At 39.8% G+C, this 17537-nt stretch overlaps 3 protein-coding genes across 9 annotated transcripts in view; 2 read left to right on the forward strand and 1 right to left on the reverse strand.

Moving 5' to 3' along the window:
• The window catches only part of Ctnnal1 (catenin alpha like 1), a 63923-nt gene extending 54500 nt beyond the window's left edge, over positions 1 to 9423 (forward strand). For 2 of the 3 annotated variants that reach the window (XM_004848151.3, XM_021261155.2), the window contains 5 exons: positions 3837 to 3885; positions 6737 to 6793; positions 6935 to 7048; positions 8424 to 8507; positions 8623 to 9423. In XM_004848151.3, coding sequence (XP_004848208.2) covers positions 3837 to 3885; positions 6737 to 6793; positions 6935 to 7048; positions 8424 to 8507; positions 8623 to 8688 — 370 coding nt within the window. In that variant the 3' untranslated portion in view covers positions 8689 to 9423. The remainder of the gene's footprint in view (positions 1 to 3836; positions 3886 to 6736; positions 6794 to 6934; positions 7049 to 8423; positions 8508 to 8622) is intronic. The other variant, XR_015440147.1, reaches the window with a different exon arrangement.
• Positions 9424 to 10479: 1056 nt separating this feature from the next.
• Positions 10480 to 16571, reverse strand: Abitram (actin binding transcription modulator). The gene is made up of 6 exons (XM_004848153.4): positions 16397 to 16571; positions 15357 to 15408; positions 14453 to 14582; positions 12100 to 12176; positions 11917 to 11986; positions 10480 to 11822 (listed from the first exon to the last, which is right to left on the reverse strand). Exons 1-6 carry the CDS (start codon positions 16473 to 16475, stop codon positions 11685 to 11687), a joined length of 546 nt encoding a protein of 181 aa, XP_004848210.1. The 5' UTR covers positions 16476 to 16571; the 3' UTR covers positions 10480 to 11684.
• Positions 16572 to 16622: 51 nt separating this feature from the next.
• Elp1 (elongator acetyltransferase complex subunit 1) overlaps positions 16623 to 17537 on the forward strand; it is a 70018-nt gene continuing 69103 nt past the window's right edge. For 2 of the 5 annotated variants that reach the window (XM_021261149.2, XM_004848154.3), the window contains exon 1: positions 16623 to 16951. The gene's annotated coding sequence lies outside the window, so the exon portion shown is untranslated. Of the gene's footprint in view, positions 17313 to 17537 lie in introns of all 5 variants that reach the window. The other 3 variants (XM_087184197.1, XM_021261150.2, XM_087184196.1) reach the window with 3 other exon arrangements.

A 17537-nucleotide genomic window follows, 5' to 3' on the forward strand; every position in this document is an offset into this window, starting at 1 on the left:
TTCTTTTTTTTTTTTTTCTTTAGAACCGGGATTTGAATCCAGAGGTGCTCTACCACTGAGCTACATTTTCAGCTCCTTTTATCTATTTCTTTATGTAGTCTAGGCTGCCCTTGAACTCACTATATAGCCCAGGCAGCCCTCAAACTTGACAATTCTCCTGCCTCAGCCTGGATTCTGGGATTGCAGGTGTACACCATCACACCCTACTACATCATTAGCTCTTTTTTTTTTTTTTTTTTTGAGACAGAGTCTCACTATGTTGCCCAGGCTAGCCTAGAACTTGTGATCTGAGTAACTCGGATTATAGGTGTGTGCCATCACACCCAACTGAGAGCATGCCTTTTATGACTTTATACAGTGATTGATTAAACACAGACCAATGAATGAAGCTCTGAGGCCTACCTCTATAGGTTGCCAAATTTCCATGAGTCAACATTCATTATGGAGATGAGACTTTCCCAAACTTTCTTTCTTATGTTTTCTGTCTTTTCCATGTTAGAAGGCTCTTAATTAAATGCCTTATTGAAGTTAGTGTTGACCATATTCCATGGTCTTTTGTTACAGTAATCTATACACATGGTATAGTAATTCCACTTAGCTAAAATAGTTATATGGTTAATGATCTTCCGGTATTTTATCAAGAAACAACTTCAAACTTTTCACTTTCTGTAATGTCTTTCTCTTTTTTGGAAATGTGGAAGATAACTCATGTCAATATTTGATACCTTCTAGCTGACCTCTTTCCTACTCATTTTGGTCTTGTAAGATTAATAAAATTGGTATTATAGAATGTAGTTTATACCCACAGGCAAAGTAAGTTTTAAAAAATGAGCCTTAGACTTAAGAAATCTTACCTTAGCTGGGCATGTGGTACATGCCTATAATTAATCCTAGCATTCTGGGAGGCTAAGGCAGAAGGATTGCAGGTTCAAGCCCAACCTGGGCAGCAACTTAGTAATTTAGTGAGACCCTGTCTTAAAATAAAAAAGGGCTGGAGATGTAGTTTAGTGTGAAAGCTCTGGGTTCCATCCCCAGTACTGCAAACCAAACGAAGACATCTTACCTCAGACTATGTCTCTATAAACATGTTGGAAGAGCAGGTACCTCTCAAAGGTAGCTTTACTTCTAGGTGAAAATGGTGAAAAGGAAGAGCTAAATTATTTTTGCAAAGTCACCAGAAAGACTGAAAAGACGAGCATCTATCCCTGTGATGGGAGGAGGAGGTGAGGAGTGGAGGGGAAAGATGAGGGATGTTATATTTGTAGAGACTCCCTTATAAAGAAGGTTTGGGGTAGTGAAAAAGCATTTCCTATCTAAGAAACTTCATTTTCCTCTTGATGATGTCTCCTGCCTCCTACTTTTTCCAGGTAGATAATTTTTCTGGAGGGAGAAGGCAGAAATGATAGGAGTTCATAATTTTGCTGCTCTTTATCATTTGTTAGTGCCTTATCATTGAGAGACTACTCCTATTTGTTGGTTTCCTTCCTTTGTTCTTAATTATTTTTAACAAGGTTCTCCTGTGATTGAGTCTTCCTAGCACATCTTGTTAGCTTCCTTTCCTAATGGATTCCTTTTTAAAATATGATGGCTAGGGCCGGGGATTTAGCTCAGTGGTTTCGCCACCTGCTGCGCAAGCGCAAGGACCCAAGTTCAATCCCTGGTACCAAAAACAAAAAAACAAACAAAATATGATGGCTCAAGTCTGCAAAAGAACACAGAGTGGAACTCTTGTGTTTACATATAATAAATTCCCACAGACTACTGAAATAACAAAAATTTCACCTTTTGGCTGTACTCATGCTAGTTATCAATAACTGACATGAAGATGATGCTTTAAAAAAATTTTAAATAAAAACTGGAAAAATACATTAACTTAATGAATGTAGTTTGATATATATATCTTCCCAAAGGGCTCATCAGCTTTTTTTTTAAAAACTATAACTGCCTGTTTAACACGTTCCTACCAGCTTGAACCACTGGTGGTATATGCATGACTGTCTCATCAAGCAGCTTGTGCCACCAGATGGGACTAGCCCATGCTGCCCAGTGGTGTACTACTGGTGGATCCATATATTCAGAGCCACCTGGCAGTGAGACATATAAACTACAGCACTGTTCTGAATGTGTTAATTAGTTCTTATTTCACAGTATTTCAAGATGATATAGTCAGCATTTTTTGTCTCAAAGTCAGAATATATAGTAGATTTTGGTAATGATAGAGTACATCCCATCAAGGTTAAGATCCATGAGGGGTAGGAATTACTAAAGGTCTGTGGAATGAGCCTTGTTCTAAAATATGGTTAGTGAAAAAAATATATGGTTAGTGACTAGGAATGGTGACTTGCAAGAAAGGGAAACTTTGGGCTGGGGATTTAGGTCAGTGGTTCTGCGACCTGCCTCTCAAGTGCAAGGTCCCGAGTTTGGTCCCTGGTACCAAAAAAAGAAAAAAAAAAAAAAGAAAGGGAAACTTTCTGTAATAGATGAATACCTTATATCATTTAGGCAAGTCTTGGTTATTATCTCCTTGTGGTAAAATCTCAGGTTAGTTTTCTTTTCTTAGGTTGGTTTTGTTTCTTATTCACAAGGTTTATATACCTGTTTTCCCTAACAATCTTTTCCATTTTTTCTTAAAATCTGTGGTTTACCAACCTCACCTAGGTTCTTATTTCTAAGACTAACTGTTGGCCTTCTCAGTATCAAGCTTCATGGTTTTCCTGGGCAATCTTATAGACCCTTTTCAGGCTTTTGTTTAAGCTCACTGTAATAACATATGGCTTCTCAATAATTTACATGTAATAATCTATATTTATTAGTAATTATATGTTTAAGATTCTATAGTACCTTATAGTTTTAAAAGTATCAAACTAACCAGGGCTTTATAGCTTTTTTGTTATTTTTTGCTATACTAGGGCCTAAGTCAAGGGCCTCACACATACTAGGCAAATGCTCTTACCACTGAGCTGTACTGAGTCCAGCCTTAAAGATTTTAAAATGGTTTAATCTTTATGATTTCCTTTGATCCTGTTTATTAGAGAACAGCAATGATTTGTTCATTTCATAGCTATTAAGTGGCAGAGCTGGTGGCTCCTAGAGTGCAGAATTGATTTATGCCCAGTCCATTGCTCTTCCTTTTGGAGGGGGATACTGGGGATTGAACCCAGGACCTTACATTTGCTAGGCAAACATGCTACCACTGAGCTACATCCCTAACCTCCACTGTTCTCCTTAATGCATTTATTCTCTTTCTTGTAATTTACTTTTCATTTTTTAGAGTTCTTAATTCTTCTTAGTAGTTTATAATCTGATATTTCCAATCTCCTGATGAGACTGGTAGCACAAGTATCATTACAACTATTTTCTACATTTAGAATTAAAGGTTAAGTAATATTCATCAAAGCTGGACTGAGTTTCTACTAGAGTTGAAATTATAATTAGAAGTGAGAATTTTCTAATATCTGGCCTGATCTCATTTTCCAATAAAGGCCTTTTGGTTAAGATATCTCATATATTTAATTCATGAAGCATAAAGAAAAGAAAAGTAAAAAGGACAAATAGAACTTAAAAATAACTTGTCAGTTTTAAATTTCTTTACATTATAAAATTAAAATATACAATGTTAACCGGAGGGAAAAGTACCTTAAAAGTAATAAATATTAAAATTGTTTTTAGAATAAACTCACAAAAGTAAAAACAAAAAAGGTCAGTATGAGTCTATTCATATTATTTTTCAAAATTTGTGAACTGTTAATGCACAAAATGCTCTAAAAACGTAATATTACACAACCAATATCCTGGCAATAACATTTTTTAAATTTTCTTAACTCATTTTATTTTAGAGGAGAAGGGCCTCTGAAAACTTCCCAGGATTTAATTCATCACCTAGAGGTATGCTTTATTTTCACTTTACGCTACTTTAATTGTGGCTCAAAGTGGGTTTTAAGTGGTTTTCTAAGTGACTTATCATGTCATGTGGCTATGTTCGCACGTATGCACACCTGTGTGCTATAGAGTGGTAGAAAAGTAGATAGGTTTGCTGTAACATTTTGTGGAGCTTTCTTGGTTATCTCATTAGAAAGAAACTTAAATATTAAGAGGATAACGTTAAACGGGCTTTGTTGATAGTCGCAATAAGTTTTAAGTTTTCCCAAGTAGATGAAAATACCCGTGAGCAGATACAAATCCCTTGTATCTTCCAAAGTTCTAGAAAAGCTTTTGATTTGTCATTTTTTAATTGGATGAATGACATTGATTAAATGAGGCAATGCATAAGGAACATGCTGTCCTGGGATGAAGACCATTAAAGGGTATTTAGTACAGGCTGGTTTCCTTCTCTCCTTCCACATTTATGCTGATTTAAGGCATTTATGGAGAGACAGATGTGGTGGTACTCTCCTTTTTGCCCTGTGTCTAAGGGAACCCCACATGGCTGTTTCTAGTTCTCCTTCCTCTAGGCAGTGTCTTTAGATTGGCAAGCAGGTTGCAAAATTCTTTGTTTTCCCCGACCCCCAGATTAGCCTGTTTGCCAAGAGTATTCTTGCATTTGAAAAGTTGGAATTTCTATCACTTTGTGACTCCTGTATAGTTTCCCTTCATGGTTCTGTGCACTTCTACCCGAACCTTTTGAGGAAAACAGTTACAGTTTAAGCAGATGATGGTCATTGTAGAAGAAATGCAGAAAATATTTTTTCTGGATTTTTCTGTGAAGTAGGCTATAAATGAGCTATTTCCCTTAAAGAAGTTGGACTAAATCTGAGATTTATTGTATTGAGTTTGGTCCATGTCCATTCTCAACTGTGCACTACTCACTTCTGGAGGAGCTGATTCATTAAAACAGTACCTGCTGATTGTCTCCAACTGTGATGACCATAAAATGGCACCTTTCATTCAAAAAACTTTTTACTGAACTTGTACTATGTGTCAGATAAGAGCTCTGTGGGAAAAAAAGAACTAAGCAAAGCTCCGTCCTCATAGAGCTCATGTTATAGTGGGAAGAGAGAGACAATACAGAGTATCTAATGCACATATGTAAGTTCTTGGAGATAAAACCACATAGGATAAGAATATAAAGATAATACAGGGGTGGTCATAAGACTTCTCTAAGGATGTAACATTAGAATAGTGACGTTAATGAAGTCAGAGAGTGAGCTGGATGGATAAGAGGGGGTATAGTATTTCAGACAGAACAAATGCAAAGGCCCTGGAATCTAAGGGTAGGGCTAGATGAACCTGAAGAAGAGTAAGGAAGCAATTGTAGCTAAATGGAATGAACCAAAGGAAAGTGACGTCTCTGTAGGCCAGGGAAGAACTTTTTTTCCAAGCATGATGGTAAGCTCATGGTGGAATGACGTGACCACATGGTCAACAATAGTCACATTTACTGACATAAGGAACAGAGCTTAGAGATCAGATTTAGAGGATGGAGATAAAGTATTTTGTTTTACTCATATTGACTACAAAGGCCACGTAAAATATAGAAGACTAATATCAGGGTTGTTCAGAAATGGAGACTTTGGAGTTATCAGGTGTTTGTTTTGCAGTACTGAAGATCAAACCCAGGGGTACTCTGCTAGTGAACTACATGCTCAACTTTTCTTATTTTTTTGAGACAAGGGTCTCACTGAGATGTCCAGGGTAGTTTTGAAATTGCTATCCTCCTGCCTCAGCCTCCTGAGAAGCTGGGTTCGCAACTGTGCATCACTGTGCCTGGTGGGAGTTATTGGTTTTAAGGTTGTCTTAAAACCGTGATATTCTATGAGACAGACATGGTTCCTGCACCCAGGGGGGTTGCAGGCTAAAAGAAAAGAGAACATATGCAAAACAGCAAGCGGTAATGTGGAACTATGAGTAATACGTGGGAAAGGAAATCATCCAGCTTGGTTAGAATCTAGATGTAAAGCTCATTGGTTTCCCTTTCAAAGGACACGGAAACATGGAAGACTGATCTTACAAAGTTTTTATGCCCAACAACAGCAAGGTGTTAAGGCTGGTGAATAAAGGGTAAAACCCTGGAATGATTGCTTCCTCCTTCGTATTCTTTTAGTTTATCAAGACTTGTTATTTTTCTTCATAAATCACTCCCATTCTTATTCTGCCACCTAAAGCTGGTGGTATTGCTTTAACCTGCTGATACTGCCCACTCTTATATTCTACATACCATTTTAACGTCTGAAATATTTCTATCTTATCAGTCCAATCTTATTTTTCACTACTCTGTCATCATCTTGTTCTTTTCACTAAATTGTAAAATGCACGATAGCTAGTCAATCTGGAACAACAAAAAACAACCTGAATTGTCTTCTCAAAATAGCTTGTTGTAAAGTGTTTATAGGGGAAAATTTTAATCTGGTTTAGGTGGAACAGCAAAGTTCTAAACTTCTACCTCATTCTCCAAGGTTTATCACTTTTCAAATTGGAAATTATGATATGAGCTCAGGGTCCTTCCATAAACCCAGATATACTTTGCATGGTTAAATATCACAGGCTGAGTGTTACAGATCTCCAAATATAGAGGAATCTTTCCAGGGAATGACTGTGTCAGGTCTGGGGAGACTTCTAAATCCAGTTAAACCTTTGTGTTATCCTGGGCACAAAAAAAAACTTTAGGAATTCTATGACACATTTTTTAAAAATGTCTGTTCTATTTTTGAAACCGTATAAAAATTTTGAGTGAGTGTATTTCTTAACACCTGTCCATAAGACATCAACCTAAAATAGTGATGCTCTCCCTTTCTTCCAGGTTTTTGCTGCAGAGGGATTAAAGCTTACTTCAAGTGTACAAGCTTTTTCGAAACAGGTAACACACGTCAGCCTGCCTGGTGCTGGAGGGGAATGTTATGTTTACCCACTTTAGGAGTATATTAAGATATAAAGGTATTTAAAGTATAAAAGATGGAGTTTTGTTGAAGTTGTTTTAACTTCCTAAATTACATTTCAGCTGAAAGATGATGACAAGCTTATGCTTCTCCTGGAAATAAACAAGCTAAGCCCTCTATGCCACCAGCTCCAGACAGTAACTAAAACATCTTTGCAGAATAAAGTATTTCTAAAGGTAAAAGACAATGGGTTATTCAGATTGGCATGTGAGAAACTTGCATACTTTTTTCCTTACCAGGTTAGTTCCAGCTGCTTTTCTGGGGGAAGTAAAGTGTTACTATCCACAGAAGGGAAATTTATTTTTCATGCCTTGACTGACAGAGTATTTTTTTTTTTTTTTTTTTTTTTTTTTTAACCACCACTTAGACATGAACTTTATTCTGCCCTAAAGGAGCTGTGAACATCATGGCTGGCCCTGAGCTCATGCAGCTCAGGCCCTCGGTGCCTCTTCCAGGCTGAGGTCTGTGAGCCAGGCCAGGGCCTAGAGCAGAGAGTGGCAGCCTGCCTGGTGGTGGCCAGCACAGGGCTGGTGACTGCGTTACATAGCAACGAGGCCAGGGCTGCAGCACTGTGCTGAATGGTGGCCTTCACAGGGGGAAGGAAGGGGGCAGGCTGGGGTCCTTGGCTCCAGGACTTTGAGCCCTGGTTTCCTGGCTCCAGGACAGCTCTCATGCTCCATTTACAGGGCACCAGGGCTATTGGGCACTGGGACCTGGCTCCTGGGGCCTTGGGTGGTCCCAAGGCCTGAGGGCCCTGGGAGAGGACCCGGTTTCTGGGGAGAAGCCAGCTCATCTCTGGGCTTGACCATCTTGATGGCCTTATTGTAGGAGGGTGGCAGCTCTGGGGCAGACAGGCTATAGGCCGGCGGGGCCATGAAGTCAGGGTACAGCTCCCCGAAGGGCAGCGGCAGCCGTATGCCCAGTGGATACTGCACCAAGCTGTAGGCTGCAGGAAGCAGAGGGGTCTGTGCTGGCAGCTAGGCACCACCCCCGCAGCTGAAGCCCTCCCTGTCAGGCACTCACAGGTCACAGTGCTGTGCACAGGGCTGTCACCTGACAGAATCGTTTATTAACTGCTTTATAACTGAGTGCAGGGAACAGCCCGTACACCAAACCAAATTAGCTTTTTGGATAGATTAATTCCAAAGCATTGAGTAGCCACCCTGAAGTCCTTACGGCATCACCTGTCTAAAGCACAAACACCTCCATCTGGGCTCCCGATTACCTGGGAAATGTGCAGAGCGCAAGGAACTGCAGAATAGGGGTTTCACTACCACTATGTGCACCGTTCTGAGAAGATCTAAACAGTTTGAAGCGAAACAGGCATTTTCCTCCCCATTTTTCCTGGTGTTCCAAGAAACATGCAAGACAGCTGGGCAGTTACCCGTCCCTGTGTCATCTGGGGTTGAATTCATCTCATGTACCTGTATCTTTACCTTTGAAGATCTGAGTGTCATGATGGAGAAATCAAACAATTTAAAATCTAAATAAATGGTAGTTTGTTGAAGTGCCACTTATAGAGTATGATTTACATGCTTTCTGTTATTATAGGTTGATAAGTGTATTACAAAGACAAGATCCATGATGGCTTTATTGGTTCAACTGCTCTCACTTTGCTATAAACTGCTGAAGAAGGTGAGGTAGCTTTTCTATTTTAAACTGATTATTAAGGTAAAGATAAATAGTTACTAATCTTGTGTTTTTTTCTTCAAAGCAAAGCAGAAACTAATTGTCTTTTAACTCTTTCCAGCTTCAGATGGAAAACAGCAGATGGGTCTCAGTTACAAATAAAGACACTGTGGACAGTAAAACTTGAGAAACTTTTTGGGCCAGACCTCTGGAACATCGTGTGGCACAATTGGCATTTTAAAAAAGCAAACAATATTTTATATTTTCAGAAATTTTTTTATGAAGAAAACACTGCTTAATTTTCTGATCTTCAGAATGTGAAGCTGTCAACTAATAAATGCCATAGTAGTTGGTAGAATTCTGATTGCAGTGAGATTTTAAAATGGAACATTGCACTAATAATGTTCTTTAAAAGATAAACCAAATATCCAAACTGTCTTAAGGACAACTGAATCCAAAGAAGCTATTTTGAATGTTCTCAACTCTGGTATATTGTATCTTAACTATCTTATTTAAGCTTATCATTTAGAAAACTAATTCAGCAGAAAATATATAGTTTGAATGAATGCAGTTTTTCTTAAGCCTGTGGACTCTTCAATCCCTCTGCCCACGCGACAAGAGCTCCTCAGATCCCATTACCAATCATCCATGCTAGTACCAATGTTTTCTCACAAACATTTCGTGTACAATGGGTTGCCTGTGAGGTTCTATGTTGCTCCCCTCCTGTCTAAAGCAAGGTAATGGAATCCACTCCACAGAATCCTGAAGCAACTTCTGGAGAAGAAAAGAGCTCTTCAATAGCTGGCTAATCAGTCCTAAGTACTAGAATCCTAAGCCTTTCTTACTGGCTTGAAAAACACTTTTGAACTCTCCTCAGTATTGATGGATGGAATGGCAAATAAAGACAAAATGTTGAAACCAAGGAGCTGTTTAAATTCTGGATGATGTATTTTATAATGTGGCATTGGAATGTTCACTATAAAACAAACATCTTTAGTCTTTTAAACTGTATGGTTTAAAGCTTTTTTTGGTTTTTTGGGATGGGGTTTTGATTGAAGAATGTGGTTTACAGGTTTTCCCCTTATGATGTTTACTCTGTTCTAGAATGTCATAGTGTGTGTATTCTAATACTTTTGAGATTCATTTTGAAATCAGTCATGTCAATCAGTTGCCAAACAGTGGAAATGTTAGCTGGTCTGATGATCTCTATGTGAGTCACCAACAAAATCAGTGTACATAAAAGGTCCTTTGAAGAATGATGATACTACCAATTAGATAGTCAATGTTATATTGTCTTTGGGAAGAAAATTAGATGCACACAGCTTTGTTAATGACCTTTATAAAATACTTCTTTGAACTGTCAAATCATCAAGCATGATTTCTGAGACATCAAAATACTCTTTTAAATTATAGAATAAGGGCTGGGGATTTAGCTCAGTGGTTCCGCCACATGCCTCGCAAGTGCAAGGTCCTGAGTTTGATCCCTAGTACAAAAAAAAAAAAAAAAATTATAGAATAAGGGCTGGGGATTTAGCTCAGTGGTTCTGCTGCCTGCCTCGCAAGCAGAAGGACCCAAGTTTGATACCCGGTACCAAAAAAAAAAATTATAGAATAAAAATATTGAGAAAATGATGTGAGGTAATGTCATATGTAAAATAGATACATAATTCTTTTTTTTTTTTTTTTTGGTAAAAGGGATTAAACTCGGGTCCTTAACGCTTGTGAGGCAGGTGGTGGAACCACTGAGCTAAATCCCTGGCCCGATACATAGTTCTTTTACTATATTTACTATTGTTTTGTACGAAGTCTTCGAGAATCATTGTGCTACTTGAAGTGATCTACTGGTTTGTACTTACATTTTCAGGTCAGCACCATCATTGTGTTTAGAGTTTGATATGTATCACGTATGGTGGGTAATATTTAGGGAACAGTCATCCTAACATTTGGACTATAAGAAGTTTCTCTTGTGAACGAAAAATAATTTTTACATTTTACTTGCAAAAGTTACACACTTGCAAAAGTGCACATGCAGGTGAGGGATGATTTCAACAGCACAAAACGATAAGGGACCCAAGGAATTTATACACTAAGTAATTTCTTCTACATGAAACTTTTATGTAAAAACGAATGTTTAAATCTATGTATGTGTTGTTCCCTTTAAGAAAAAAAATAAGATTTAAAGTCCTTTTAGTTGAAATTCAGTGTATTTAAGTGTATAATCTTGTCACGAATTGTATTTTTCTAGTTTAAATTATGTGACCATCTTTGTTCTGTTCCAAGGCATCTGTGCCTTGGAGTGACATATTCTCCAGTAACTTCTTTGCTAGAAGTTAACTGTAACTAGAATGTATGAGACTGAGTGACTACAATGTATCTGCAGGAACCAGCTTAACCCTGCATTAGCTAAGAAAGCCTTTTGGGTTCTTTTCAAAGCCTTTTCATGTATTTCTCATTAACAAGTCAGTGTGAACAGTTTTACTCTTAGAGGGGAAGGCTGTCCTATTGATGTAAGCAGGAAAGAGGGTACACACTACATACCTGCCTCTTACCTACAACCTACAGGGAAAGAAGCTGAGGTGGAAGTGACACTGGACTTTTCAACAGTGTCATGCTGAAGCAGATTGGGTAAGAAAGGCCACTTAGTTTTCTTTCCCCCTGCAGTACTAGAGTTTGAACCCAGTGTGTGCTGTGGTAAACCTCCAGCCCTTTTTATTTTAAGACAGAGTCTAGCTAAGTTGCCCACGCTGGCCTCCAACTTGTGATTCTCCTACTTCAACCTCCAAAGCAGCTGGGATTACAGGTATGCACCACTGCGCCTGGCTAAGGTGTGTTTGTTTTCAATCAGAAAAACAGCCCTTATTTGTCGACTGTTGGAAGAAAAGAACAGAGGGAATACCTGGGCAGGGTAGGTCTGGGAGTTGAAGACAAATGTAGAGTTCTTTTTTGGTACCAGAGATTGAATTCAGGTCCTTGCGCTTGTGCAGCAGGTGGTGGAACCACCGAGCTAAATCCCCAGCCCAAATGTAGACTTCTTATATAAGACAAAGGGGGAAACTGGGTTGAATGAAGGAGGAGTCCTCCCCTGCTGATGGCTGAGTGTGAAGCATGCTTTACACGTCCTGGTTCTTCTCCTTCAGTACACTCACTGATGGCTTAAGTCAGGTAAGGTAAGAACCTCAATCTTCATGAAGTACTTGCTGTGCCATTACTGCGTTTCTCCATGAGTTCTTCATACTGTTTTTGTGTCAATAAGCCTTCTGTTATGCTTTTACTTTCCTCAAATTTGGGTAAAACAACTGCAATGTAGCCTTCAGTGGATGGCTGGAAAAGAAACAGGCCAGTAAATACTATCAAATGATAAAAAAATCTGAAAAGAGGTACAGGATGGGATCATACTTTTTGCCCCTGCTTTTACCTTTTCTTGAAGAATAGATGGCTTATGGAGAATGTTTTCATTTACTTCCATCAACCGTCCTCTAACACAGCTATTTGAAAAGAATTGTTTTTAAGAAAAAAAATTATTTTTACAGGAATTTTTCCTTAGTGAATATGGGCATTTGAGGTTAAGGTACTGAATGGCGGTTAAAAAGTTACTTACCTAGATATGGTATATTCTTCCCCATCTGAACAGTAAATCTTACACAAAGGTGCAAGTTCTGTTAGAAACTGTGCCCCCTGGGTAACAAAAAGGAAGAAATAATTGATACACATTTCCATTTTCCTTTGAGAGGTGACCATCAGTATTAAAATAGGATCTATTCCTGGAACTGGTGTCTTAAAATGACTAAATACATGCAAATTGTGCATATGTTCAAATATGTACAAGTGCTTTTTACTAGGTAACACCCTAGGTTATAGGAAAAACAGCTGAGTAATAAGTAGTTTAGTTATAGACATTAATATATTCTTTCCACTGTAAATGAGAAGCTAGATATAGCTAGGTGTACAAACTGTAGGCAAACTGACCAAGCAATAATGTAAAACTCATAATTATGGTATGACAACAATATCGTACAAAATTTCCCTAAGATTCCTACTTTTATATTCTATTCCTACCTTCATAAAAGGAACTTCTTTATCTAGATCACTCACTACATTTTTGAAGAAGGGATATTTTTCTCATATAAAAACCAAAAAACACCCTTTGGGGAAAATCTGGGAAACAGCAAAGTTTTAAGTAGCAAAATAAAAAGAATTCACCCATTATCCTGTAACCTATTAGTACTACATTTTGATACATACACCTGTTTGAATATTATGGTATGGCTATGAACATTATGGTATGGTAGTGCTCCACTAGATGGGTATATTTGGGAAGGTGCTTGCAAATATCTACAACGAGGCTCATAGAGCCAAGGCAGACATGTTTTTACACACTGCCCTGTTCTTTTCCAGGAATTTTCCTGTAGCGAACCTAGGCATTTGCAGTTAAGATCCTATTCTCTGACTTCTTTATTTGCCATTCAAAACATAATGGAATGGTATTCAGATATTACTACCTTGGCTTCATTTTTCTGCATCTGGTACTTCTCAAAATACTAAATACTATTGGGAAGGAAGGAGAGGGGATTTGTCTAAGAAAGCTGGATCTCTGTTAAAATAGCATAGGTAAGCTAGGCATGGTGGTGCATGCCTGTAATCCTAGCTACTCAGGAAACTGGGGAAGGAAGATCACAAGTTGGAAGGCTAACTTGGGCAACTTAGACCCTACCTCAGAATGGGCTGGGTGTGTACCTCAGTGCTCCCTGGGTTCAAGCCCCAATACCACCAAAAAGAAAAAAAAAACCCACAATGTGTTTTGAATTCTTTTTTTCAATCACCTAGTTTGGGAGACTAAAGAACTGGCGGTTCTGAGATCCCATCAAAACTTATCTCTGCTGGACTCAGTATGTAGATCACTTCCTGTTCTTCATTAGTAAATGCACTGTTACTATTCTGGAAATTGATTTATCACAAGAGATTCATGAGCATTAACTGTTACTAAATTTAATGGTGGCGAACCTATGGGTCACCTGCTGTGTAGCTAGCCGTTACTGTTGAAAGGTCTAAAAGGTTCAGCATCACTGCTATAATTTGTGGACTTTTATCTTTTAAGAAAGGGGTATGCTTTTCTAAATTCATTTGTTTCCTAAGTGAGGAGAATCAGTAATTTTAAGGCACATAATTAGGGTCTCTTGGAACAGTAAGTATTATTAATAGAAAGTCTTAGGATGAACTCAATAAAGGACGGAAATCACCCACAGGAATTTTCCCAACCCACTGAGTTTGTCAGGACACTTAATATGTAACCAAACTGACCTTGGTGTGATACCTTCTTTTGATAACATGTCCTCTTGCCTGAAGTTGTAGAGGGTAAAAATAACATTTTGTGTAACTGACCATTGTGTGGAGGTAGGTGTGGGTAAAGTATTTATTAGAGTGGCAATGTTTTAGTTTTAGAAAAACAGTAAGGAGTAAATGCCACATATTTTCTCAGATTGATGTTACTTCTTAGGATGTTTTTTTTTTGGTATCGGGGATCAAACTCAGGCCCTTGCACTTGCGAGGCAGGCAGCAGCACCACTGAGCTAAATCTCCGGCCCCTCTTTTTCTTTTTTTAATTAATATGTGAATATATATGGTTAAAAATAGTTGGTCACCTAAATTTTACAGAACTTGAGATACCAGTTTAGTAAAACCAGAAAAAATATCTTGTCATACAGGTATTAGAGTTCTCCTTTCCTCTTCATCCTGAGTGTGGTGCAGAACCTAATATGACAGATAGTATACCTTGTGAAGCATCTCATTTTATTTTGGCCTAAGAATGTCTTTAGGGTTAAAGTACAATTAAAATTAGTACCTGAAAAAAAAAATCAGTACCCAAAACTGCTAGAGACATTATGTTGAGCATACATTACTGGTCTTAAATATAGAGGACTTTAGTAGATAATCACAGAATCACAGGTACATACCCGCTTAAATTTCCCAGAAACCTTGTTCTGAAGTCTGCTACAGTTGGTGCTGATCTGATAGGAAATACTTTTAATTGTTTTTCCACTTTTAAGCACTGGATGAGATTCTGCTAATGTGATGACACATATTCTACAAGGAGAAAAAAATTGATCCTGTATTATTTTTTTGTTGTTGTTTTTTGTGGGGTTTTTTGGTACCAGGGATCGAACTCGGGTCCTTGTGCTTGCGCAGCAGGCGGTGAAACCACTGAGCTAAATCCCCAGCCCTGATCCTGTATTATTGCTTGGTAGAATTCTTTTTTTTTTTTTTTTTTTTGCAGTTCCCGGGGCTCGAACTCAAGACCTTGTGAGGCATTGTGGCCCAGAATTATTCTTCCTATAACACAATATTCCTATTGGTACAAGAATACCTGAGCTGACATTTGTTTTGTCAAACTATCATCTCTCTTCTTTTTCCTTTGAAGCCTAACTGTAGCACAGGGAATATAATAAAATGGGACTGAATTTCCTTCCCAGGAAAAGAAAGAGTACCAGAGGTCTTTAGGTAGCACCGGAGTAGAAGAGATGAAAGTAAAGCATGCCAGTGTGTGTAGGATACTACATATGTTTATCATCTACTGTAGCCTCTCCAGGGGCTCCGGCAGTTCAGTGGTTAGGTACAGACTGGCAGCAGTTGACTGAGAATGTAGTCCTGCATCTGGATGGTTGGATAATCAAGTTTACTTGTTCAGAGTAGATAGGCATTGGACGACTCATTTCTGCCAAGTAAACTCCTCAAAACCATTTCAACAGAATGGTAGATAATTTAATGAATGTTCATTTAATGAAATTTTGTTTAATATGAGACCATAGAGACTAAATACTAGAAAAAAACCTGGTAATTTGAAATTTCTAATTTGCTTACCGGTTAGAGTGTTGTAGTATACAGTGGTCCTCACAAGGTTTTCCTTTGAGATCTAGAACAATAAATGAGTCTGTTGGTTTTTGAATCAATATTTACCACAACTATGTGGTACTTTTTTTGATTCAGAGAATTACGAAGATCAAGCTCATCCTGAGATCACTGGTATCCCTTCATTACTTGAAAAACTAAAGGCTTATTATGAAATATATAAACAGATCTGACTGAATTATTTATTCAACATTAAGGTGACTGAGTCCTTGCTCCATCTTGCTTTACTCTTACTGTAAAATGAGAGTTTATTTATATCAGAAAAATGATTAGTACTGCATTTTTTACAATATAACATTTTTTGGCGGTTTCCAGGACTGTCCTGATGTTAGCATGCAAAAAACCATTCTGGAAAACCTCTCAGTCCTGGGTGAACCAGGATGGTTGGTTACCCTCAGTGTGCTACAATATTAAAAAATAAATAGTACAACCATTATCCCTGAATGAAAGGGAGAAAGTAGGGGTTAGGGAATCTCCAATGATGAGCCTACCGTTGCTATTTTTGATAGACAAAACAGCACAAGAAGAATGCCTACCTCTAAATGGCAAATGCACAATGCCGGCGGGTTTTCCTTTGAGTAAAATTAAATTCTACTTTCTCGTATCTCTACCTGAAAGGTAACCTCTCCACTGTTTGTATCCGATATTTTAAGTGGCTAGTCCCTATAGGATTTAGCTCCTCAAGTCCCTCCAAGCGCTCAAGGATGGTTACAGGCGCGCGCGTGCGTGCGTGCGTGCGTGTGGTCTCGTTTTCCCCGCAAGCAATGTACAATGGAGCTCACACAGCACTCCCCAACTCCAGAAGGCGCCCTGCTGTGTTTCCAGCTTCTAAGTCTTTGCAAATAGCATTCTTCTCGACTAGAGAGAACGAGCAAACTTCCTTCTGACGTGAGGAAAAAGCGCGGAGACTAGCACGCGTGGCTTTTGATATCTTCTAGTCCTGGAGCATCAAGCCAATGCGGCCACTCAGAGCGCTATCATTCCGCACTTACCAGCTTTGTACCAGCGCGTGAAGTAACGATCCACTAGCGAAGGCACCGCTGGCTCCGCGGGCACGGGCTCGGTAGCCATGGAGACCTGCCAAGCAGCCCCGGTGCCCTCCGCGACCCGAGCGCTTCCGCTCTGCCCTGCTTGCTGGGAGAATACCCTTCCGGCGCGCGGCTGGCGTCGTACGCACGCGCACTGCTCCCTGGCTCAGGCTCCGCCCACCGCCACTAATTACTATGCTTTGGGGTTCCACGGCAAATTGTAAAGGGTCGAATACAATAGGGTGAAGGAAAGACGGAGGGACAAGAGAACGCAATCAGCGCAGTCCCTCTACCTCCACATTGCAAGGGCTACAGAAAAGGCCACTGCGACTGTTCCGGGAGCCGTACCCTGCCCGCCCACGCCCTGCGCTGCGTGACGTCACGGCCGTGCCGCCTCGCTCCTGCGCCTCTGTCGCGCCGTTCCCCTCCGTGGCGCTTGTGTGTGTCCCCGCGTGTCCAGGGCCTCTGTGCCAGGAATCCCGTGAGTCCTGTGAGCGCTCTGGAGCTTTGGACAGAGAGGCGAGTGCTCAGTCTCGGGCGGGCTGCCTGAGGCCGGCTGTGGGTGGCGGGAAGGCGAGGGCGAACGCGTTCGGGCGACCCACCCGGAGTTGGGGCATGGGACCGGGCCCAGTCCGCGCAGAGGGGTCTCGGTGCACGGGATTCCGAGGCTCCTCTGCCTGCTGCCGGCCAGAGTATACTGCTGGTGTGGAGCACCTTTTCCCTCGAGACTGAAGTGCTTTCTGCAGGTTTGTCACCAGCTCTACCCGTGACTATCGGGGTACTGTGGGACGCTGCATCCCCCCGGATGACGTGCTGCTCCTCCAGCTGCACTTAACCCAGCCTCCGCATTCCTTGCAGGGGGTAGATAATACCCCTGAAGGTGAATTAATTAATCCTCGGAATCCAATGCAAGATTCCGCTGTATATTGATAGCCACGGAAGTATTCGAGGACAGTTTTTAGCTTAGGGACAAAGTTTTGGAAAATTCCAGGTCCCAAAATAGGACGAACTGTCTTTGGTGGAAGAAAAGCAAGTTCTTTGTATTTTAGGTTGCATTTGATGTACTTGTGAGAAAAACTTGTGGTAATGTAGGGAGATTGACAAT

Source organism: Heterocephalus glaber, unplaced genomic scaffold (genome assembly GCF_053883595.1).
Source record: "Heterocephalus glaber isolate CG9 unplaced genomic scaffold, H.glaber_assembly_v1.0 deba00001481, whole genome shotgun sequence".
In the NCBI taxonomy this organism is placed as follows: Eukaryota; Metazoa; Chordata; class Mammalia; order Rodentia; family Bathyergidae; genus Heterocephalus; species Heterocephalus glaber.